An 8,713-nucleotide genomic window follows, 5' to 3' on the forward strand; every position below is an offset into this window, starting at 1 on the left:
CCTAGGTTTATTCCTGTTTGACTTTGACTTATCCCTGACTTCCTAGATTACTCAACAAATTGTTTATCAACTCCCAACTAGGTGCTGGGTACTGGGATACACACGTAAAAAGGCATGTCCATACTCTCAAGAAGTTTATAGTCTAGCAGAGGAAATGGGTATGGATTCAGCTTTCTTTGCAATCAAAGGGAATCAAATTGAAAAAGGACCCAACTTAGGAATCAGTGAGTTGAAAGTGAGACTCTGAAATGAGAAAAAAGTAATCACTGGGGACTTAAAGGAAGCTTTTCTGCTGGAAATCATGATAGGTTCTCCAGGGGTTGAAGAACACTGCAGTATAGACAGAACATCAACGCACCCAGGATTCTCCCACACTTACTTTTCTGCTGTTGCTTGATGCTGAACGGGAACGGGAACGGGAACGGGAACGGGACCTGGATTCTGATGTTGACCTGGAGCCCATCTTGGGTCTACCACGAGGGTTGGAATGAGTACCTGCCTGAGATACATCTCTCTGCTTGGATCTTGGAGGTGAATGAGACTGAGAGCCTGAGCTGTCAGGAGAGCGAGATCTTGATCTAGAACTGGAGGATGAAGATGAGGAGGATCGGCTAGAGGATGAGTCAGCTGACCGTTTCAATCTGTGGCTTGGGACAAGAGTAAGAGAAGCCCTCCTGCATTCCTTCTGTTCCAAAGATTCCTCCGTGATCCCTTTGGCCAGTGTGAATTCCTCGATTTTTAGAGGGAATGGTTGAGCTGATTTTTCTGATTCAGTTTCAAGACCCTTCTGGGTTGAGGATTCAGCTTGTGTGCTTTTCTGAACTAGAGGCAGGACACTCTCCTCTGGCACTTTCTCTACTGGAGATTCTACTTTGGTGTCTGCAGGGCTTGACAAAGGAGACAGACCTCCCACCAACTGCACAGTATGCTGAGACAGTAAGAGCTCCCTGGCCTCAGCATCTGTATTAGGAGGAGACAACTGAATGAGGACAGGAGGGGCTGGGCCTTCCATGGGTTCTATTTCTTCTTCACTCTGGAGTTGTGTGTTAGGTGGTGGAGAAGATGCTTCCTTGGTAAGTAAAGGTGGGGGAGTCTCCTCCTCACTGGCAGTTTGCTCTGGTTGTAGCACAACAGGGGCCTTCTCCAGATCTTCAGTCAGTCGAGGAGGGGAAGGCGACTTGGATTTTTCCTCCAAGCTTTTTGAAGGTTTTATCTCTCTTTCTTCTTCCTCAAGGGGAGAAGCTGTTTTCATCTCTTTCTCCTGCTGATGTCTGGCCAGATGACTTCTTCTGGCCTCTTCCTGGGACCTTGTAACTCTCCCTCCTCTCTCTAACCCCTCCTGTTCCTGGGGTCTTATAGTTTGGGATCTCTCATCCATTACCTCCTCCACTTTTACACTGGGCATCTCTTCCCCCTCTTCTTCCTTAAACTGCTTCAGGACTGGTGCATCCCTAGATTTCTGTCCCTCATCATCATCTTCCTCCTCTTCCTCCTCTTCTTCCTCTTCCTCGTCCTCTTCTTCTTCCTCCTCAGTTTTCAAATTTCGATCTGCTCTAAGTCTCAGATTTCTGGAAGGTGTTTCTTGATCCTCTTCCTCCTCAGCAGCCTGGCTGCACTCAGAGAGTTTAGCTGCTCTTGCCTGAAAGAAAAAATATTCAATGGTTCCAAGTATATTTGCTCACTATCAACAGAGGAGAAAAAGTATCTCACAAGACACACACATGATGAAGAAACTCAATGATATATGCTTTCAGCAACACAGAAAACAAATGCGACAAGAGACACGCGTGACTAGTATGGGCTCTTACAGGAATCAAAATAAGAGTGACCAAAAAGAATATAATAATGAAACTGCTAGTGCTTCATCTGTTAGCTTCAAGCTTTAGAAATAAATATAGGGCTTCCCTGGTGGCGCAGTGGTTGAGAGTCCGCCTGCTGATGCCGGGGAGACGGGTTCGTGCCCCGGTCCAGGAGGATCCCACATGCCGCGGAGCGGCTGGGCCTGTGAGCCATGGCCGCTGAGCCTGCGTGTCCGGAGCCTGTGCTCCGCAACGGGAGAGGCCACAGTGGTGAGAGGCCCACGTACCACAAAAAAAAAACAAAAAACAAAACACACACACACACACACACATACACACACACACACACACACACATATATATATAAACTGAACATCTAGAAAGGGGGTGGGGGGGCGGGGCAGGACTGACCTATTATCAATAAATGTGATTATTTTGATCATCTTTGGGGTATATTTAATTTTTTCCCATTGTTTCTTTTCCACAGTTGTAATTACACTATACATATACTTTTGTATACTGTTCACTTAACACTGTATCATACAGCTTTAACGTTTTAATTGAATAATGAATTATATCTTTTCTAATAATGTGCTGCCTTAGGAATACAGACCAGCCTACTAACTTTCACAGTTATTTTTTTATTTGTTTTGTTTTGTTTTGGTATTTTTTTTTGAGGTACGCGGGCCTCTCACTGTTGTGGCCTCTCCCGTTGCGGAGCACAGGCTCCGGACGCGCAGGCCCAGCGGCCATGGCTCACGGGCCCAGCCGCTCTGCGGCATGTGGGATCTTCCTGGACCGGGACACGAACCCGTGTCCCCTGCATCAGCAGGTGGACTCTCAACCACTGCGCCACCAGGGAAGCACCACAGTTATTTTTTTATACATTCATTTAGAAATTCGAAGGCCAGGGACTTCCCTGGCAGTCCAGGGGTTAAGACACCACGCTTCCAAATGCAGGGGGTGTGGGTACGATCCCTGGTCAGGGAAGTAAGATCCCACATGCTCACAGCATGGCCAAAAGAAGAAATCCAAAGGCCAGAGCAGATATAAATTAGAAAACAAAAAACAAGAAAAATGATTATGAAGAGAAAGAAGATGACTATACAGAAAGCTAGAGAGATACCAACTCTGAAACAGTTTGAGGAAAAGAGGAGGCGGAGATATCCAAGGCATTACCCAAAGAGGTGAAGGATGCTTTCAGAGGTAACTAACTGAGTTACCTGTCTGACTCTGGATGATCGTCTTTCTCCTTTCCTTGGTTTCTCATCATCAGATTCACCTTTCTCTTCGGAAATAGAGGCGCTTTTTCCTATCAAATGAAAGAAAACCAAGTCAGACTCATAACTTGAACATTCCATTCAAGACTGCTTTCTAAAATTCAATTGATCAAAGCATATGAGCGGCTCAATACATATCTGTATTAATCTCTCTGACTTCTATGTGGAAGAAAAGACTATATAAAGCCCTAAGGGTCAGGGTCATGTTGATAATTCCTGCTATGCACATCTGGAATGTTTTTAATATCACAAAGCCAATTCACATATTATAAATAATTCAAATAAATTAAAATAACTACCAGGGGCTTCAAATTGTCTAGCACAAAGTACATTTATTTCTGTAAAATGTTTTGTCACTGAATCAAAGCCCAAGACTTCACTGTGTTCAGTGTCCATTTTTTTGGACTGCCTATTGCCACCACTAGTTTTGACCAAAACATCATGGTTAATATACCAGTTTGTAAAACAATAATCTCATGATATAAGTACTTAAGAGAAATGATTTTCAGGGCTCAGGGCTTCAGAAATAGGCCCTCTCAATTATGTTTTATATATGGAGCTCAAGGTGAGATTATTTTAAAGAAAAATAAGCTCTACTATTAAAAGAAAGCTTATGGACTTCCCTGGCAGTTCAGTGGTTAAGACTCCATGCTTACACTGCAGGGAGCACAGGTTGGTCATTCCAAATAACAACTCCATGTAAAACTGGAAAAAATTTTCACTTACATTCCATGAAGGAAGGTAACTGTGGGTAAAATCACTCAAATTAATTTGGGTCTCAGTGTCTTGACTGAGAAAATGGAGGGGATGGACCGGAAGACCTCTACGTTTCCTACCAGTATTAAAATATTACACAGAACAGCAATGCAAATATTGATGTGAACCAGTTTAGAAAACAGCCTAAAGATAATTATATTTCAGATACGTACAATACAGTACAGAAGGTTTAAATGATCCATAAAAACCTGTGCTACCCAACAGTATTTAAACTAGTGCAAATAAAGCAGATGGTGTGAGCTCTAATCCAAGGTCTTCTCTCTTATTTCTTTATTCCAGCAATCTAAACTAAACTAGTCTCTGCTTCTGTAACTAAAAGAAAAAAGAAACTTACAGAATGAACTAGAAGACTGCACAAATTTCATAAAACTTTACTCCATGATCACTTGATTAACAGGATCTTTGAATATATACCATTTCATATCTGGGTTAGAGAATAAAGACTTGCATTACAGGTGTGTGTACAGGAACTAGGGTTAGGATATTCAGGTCAGATTCTTCAGCAAAGATTTAAAGAGTAATCTGTAAGATATTAATAAATAATGTGGTGCCTATAATCATCAATAATTTCATAATTAAATGACCTGGAATAGGTTAAATTACAAAATGAGGAAAACCAAAAGAAAACCTTTTCCATGAATTTCAGGAAAAGCTCCTTGGCACGTATCAAAATAAGGGAAAGAAGCTGACTTACTGTAGTTTAACAAAAAAGAAAAAAAAAAGGCAGAGGGTGGAGGGAGGGATGAATAGGCAGAGCAAAGAGGAGTTTTAGGGCAGTGAAAATACCCTGGTATGATACTCTAATGATGGATACATGTCATTATACATTTGTCCAAACCCACAGAATGTACAACATCAAGAATGAACCCTAAGGTAAACTACAGACTTTGGGTGATTATGATGTGTCAGTGTACGTTCACTCATTGTAAAAATGTACCACTCTGGTGCAGGATGTTGATATTAAGAGAGGCTATGCATATGTGAGGGCAGAGGGTGTATGAGAAATCTCTGTACCTTTACGATTTTGCTGTGAATCTAAAACTGCTCTAAAAAAATAATGTCTTAAAAAAAATCACTATCCAGATGCTCAAGAATTAAAAAAAAAGAAAGAAGAGGCTTCCCTGGTGGTGCAGTGGTTGAGAGTCCACCTGTCGATGCAGGGAACACGGGTTTGTGCCCTGGTACGGGAAGATCCCACATGCCGCGGAGCGGCTGGGCCCAGGAGCCATGGCCGCTGAGCCTGCGCATCCGGAGCCTGCGCTCCGCAACGGGAGAGGCCACAACAGTGAGAGGCCTGTGTACTGCAAAAGAAAAAAAAAGAAAAAAAGAAAAAGAATCCACCTGCCAATGCAGGGGACACGGGTTCGCGCCCTGTTTGGGGAAGATCCCACATGCCGCGGAGCAACTAAGCCCATGCGCCAAAACTACTGAGCCTGCACTCTAGAGCCTGAGAGCCACAACTACTGAGCCCATTTGCCTGGAGCCTGTGCTCCGCAACAAGAGAAGCCACCGCAATGAGAAGCACGCGCACCACAACGATGAGTAGCCCCTGCTCGCCGCAACTGGAGAAAGCCCATGCGCCACAACTAGAGAAAGCCCGCGTGCAGCAACAAAGACCCAACGCAGCCAAAAATAAATAAAATAAATTAAAAAAAATAATAAGAAGAAAAAGTTAACCAGGTTGGAGGGAAGGTAAAGATTTGAAAATTGCAGATATCTTAAGCTTATAAATAGACAAAGAAAAGACTGGAAAATTATATAGCAAACTATCAACTGTGGTTATTTTCGTTTGTGGGACTTCTGATGATTTAAAAACCTGTTTAAAGGGCCTATATGGAAAAAGAATCTAAAAAAGAGTGGATATATATGTATAAGTGATTCACTTTACTGTACACCTGAAACTAACGCAACATTGTAAATCAACTATACGCCAATAAAAAGTTTAAAAAATTAGGGAATTCCCTGGTGGTCTATTGGTAAGGACTCTGTGCTTTCACTGCCGGGACCCAGGTTCGATCCCTGGTAGGGAAACTAAGATCCCACGAGCTGCACAGTGCAGCCAAATAAAACAAACAAACGAAAACCTGTTATTTCCAGTTTTTCCAAAAATTTTCTAATGAATACACACTACTTTTTGTAATAAGAAAACAAACAGTTTTAAAACGATAAAATCCTATACCCTGGAGGGAAAACCTACAGGAGAGATTCTCTGATATGCCTCAAATACTATGTACAGTTAAAATTCACAGGCCTAGCCAACCCAAGTACTTGCTTTTACCACTGCAAGTTCTATATAAGAAACATTCTCTTTGTTGTTTATTTTCAACTCAAAAGCAAGTGTTACAAGCACATATACCAAAGATGCTCTGCAGTGAATAACAAAGCACATATATGCTCTGAATAAATAAATGTGATTTTAAGTGGGGAAGAAAGGCATGTACAAAGTTTACCAGAGATAAATGTGCTAAACAGATCAAATAAGAGTTCTGGAGCTGTGATTTTAAAATTAGGTATGCACAAGCAAATAGCCTTTATCTCCATCAATTATAAACTGTATGCTATTCTATTAGATCATAATGTTATTTTGATACTGTAAAACTGCAATGACAGGATTCTAGATGATCCCTCCTCTAGAAGCACTTGCCTAATAAGTCAAAAGAGATGTGGGAAAAATGGGAAGGCTGGTCAGAAAGTTCTGGACATCACTGTTTTGCAAAGAAAATGACAACTGGAGGGGAACCTCAGACATGAAAACAAGAGCCTAGTAAGCAATACAAAATATAAGAAAGAGATGAGGAATTTCTTCCAGCTCCTTGTAAGGAGATGATGTGATACAGACAAGGTTCTGGGAAAGGTGCCATCATGGCCACATGAGTGTCTTCAGCCAGATGTTAATAATATGTGCAGAAACTGAGCACCTTTAGCAAAGAGTGGTACGAATACTGGTAACAGGTTAATAAATGTATTTCAGGAGTTAAAAAGCAAGTCAGGGTGAATGTAAGATTTCTAAGATTCCAAAGCCAGAAGGCTTCAGGAGAGCAAAGGCAGTGTAGAATGTATTAAAGTGAAGAATGGGGCCTTCCCTGGTGGTCCAGTGGTTAAGACTCTGCGCTCCCCCAACGTAGGGGGCACAGGTTTGATCCCTGATCAGACAATCCCGGATGCCGCACAGCTTGGCAAAAAAACCCCCCAAAAACCAAACAAAAAAAACAAACTGAAGAATGTTTAAGGGTCATATAGGAAGGTAGTTTCTTCATCTTGGAAAATAAATCCCTGGGCAGGATTTGCAGGATCCAGGTTAGGTAGCTACAGAGACCAGAGCAAAGCCTGTGGTCAGAGGGTATACTTGGGTATGAATAAGCGGCAGAAATTAAGAGAATGGAGACCTGGCAATGATGCCAACCCTAAATCTGACTCATGTTAGCTGTATAAGTAACTTACCTAATATTTCTTTATAATCTCAGCATCCAGATTTAACACAAGAACAGGAATGAGGGCTAAATGCTCTGTATGCCAAAGGCTGGCTAAGATCCCCGGGGCTATACCTTTGTTAATCAATCTGTATTCTGAATATCCATTTTTTAATGTTTTTGTATTTTTCCTCCTAATTTTCCTAGAGTGGGCTCTTTTTGGAAAAATTAACTGAAGATAATAAGGACTGTTGTATACCCAGTCATGATCTAGGAGGCAACTTCTGACTATGGAGGGTGAATACTGACTCCCAACATCTTAGAAAAATCTGAAGAAAGTGATGGAAAGATAAGAAGTCAAGAAGGAGAGCCAGGCAGGATTTTATAAACCAATTTTTCCTTCCTATTTGGGATTGTGACTACAGCACATTAATGCGAGGTTGCTGGCATATAATAAGCCAAGGATCTTGATTAACTATAATGCTGAAAAACTATTCTTTCATTTAGTCATTCATAATCTGAGCTGATCAACAGAACTACCAGGGGACTTTTTAAAAATGTAAGGTCTCAGGACTTACATTCTTTGAGATTCTTGGGGCAGGGCCCAGGAATTCATATTCTTAAAAAAAATAATATCCAGGCGCTTCCCTGGTGGCGCAGCGGTTAAGAATCCACCTGCCAATGCAGGGGACACGGGTTTGAGCCCTGGTCCGGGAAGATCCCACATGCCGCAGAGCAACTAAGCCCATGCGCCACAACTACTGAGCCTGTGCTCTAGAGCCCGCGAGCCACCACTACTGAAGCCCACGCGCCTAGAGCCCGTGCTCCACAAGAGAAGCCACCGCAACGAGAAGCCTGCGCACTGCAACGAAGAGTAGCCCCCGCTCGCTGCAACTAGAGAAAGCCTGCGCGCAGCAATGAGGACCCAACGCAGCCAAAATAAATAAAATAAATAAATAAATTTATTTAAAAAAAAAAATCCTCAGGTGCCACTACTGATTACCAAAGTATGTTACTAGGAACCTTACTTTAATCAAAATCTTACTAAATAAGGAACCCCAAACATCCAAAGCTAACAAATAAGCTGGAAGCCTAACAGTTTATGAGCCTACGGCAGACTGACGCTGTACACCTGAAAAAAATCTAATTTCTGGGTAAACTTCAGGCATTACTACTGATCCAACCAAGCACTGCTAGAACTCCAAACTACCACTCCGTTTAGGACCTTGACCAAATTTTAAGCCACATCTGTTATGAAATTCACATTCTAGCCAAGATCAGAGGTAGGAAAGTTTACGGATAGAGTATACCGAAGAGGACACACAGCAATTGTTTGTTGTATTCTACAATTTACTACATTCATTTCTTACTTATTTTTCACCTCTTTCTTTTCACCTGTTTTTTTTCCCCTCCTCCATCAATTACAGCCATAGGCATAGTCCTGCTG

General features: G+C 42.0%; 1 protein-coding gene across 3 annotated transcripts in view; it reads right to left on the reverse strand.

Annotated features, from left to right (window-relative positions):
* The window catches only part of ACIN1 (apoptotic chromatin condensation inducer 1), a 33,133-nt gene that overhangs the window by 18,052 nt on the left and 6,368 nt on the right, over nucleotides 1–8,713 (reverse strand). For all 3 annotated transcript variants that reach the window (XM_007449545.1, XM_007449546.1, XM_007449544.1), the window contains 2 exons: nucleotides 3,023–3,111; nucleotides 380–1,639 (listed from right to left, as the gene is read on the reverse strand). In XM_007449545.1, the coding sequence (XP_007449607.1) occupies nucleotides 380–1,639; nucleotides 3,023–3,111 (1,349 nt within the window). The remainder of the gene's footprint in view (nucleotides 1–379; nucleotides 1,640–3,022; nucleotides 3,112–8,713) is intronic.

Source organism: Lipotes vexillifer, unplaced genomic scaffold, assembly GCF_000442215.2.
Source record: "Lipotes vexillifer unplaced genomic scaffold, Lipotes_vexillifer_v1.1 scaffold1093, whole genome shotgun sequence".
Classification (NCBI taxonomy): Eukaryota; Metazoa; Chordata; class Mammalia; order Artiodactyla; family Lipotidae; genus Lipotes; species Lipotes vexillifer.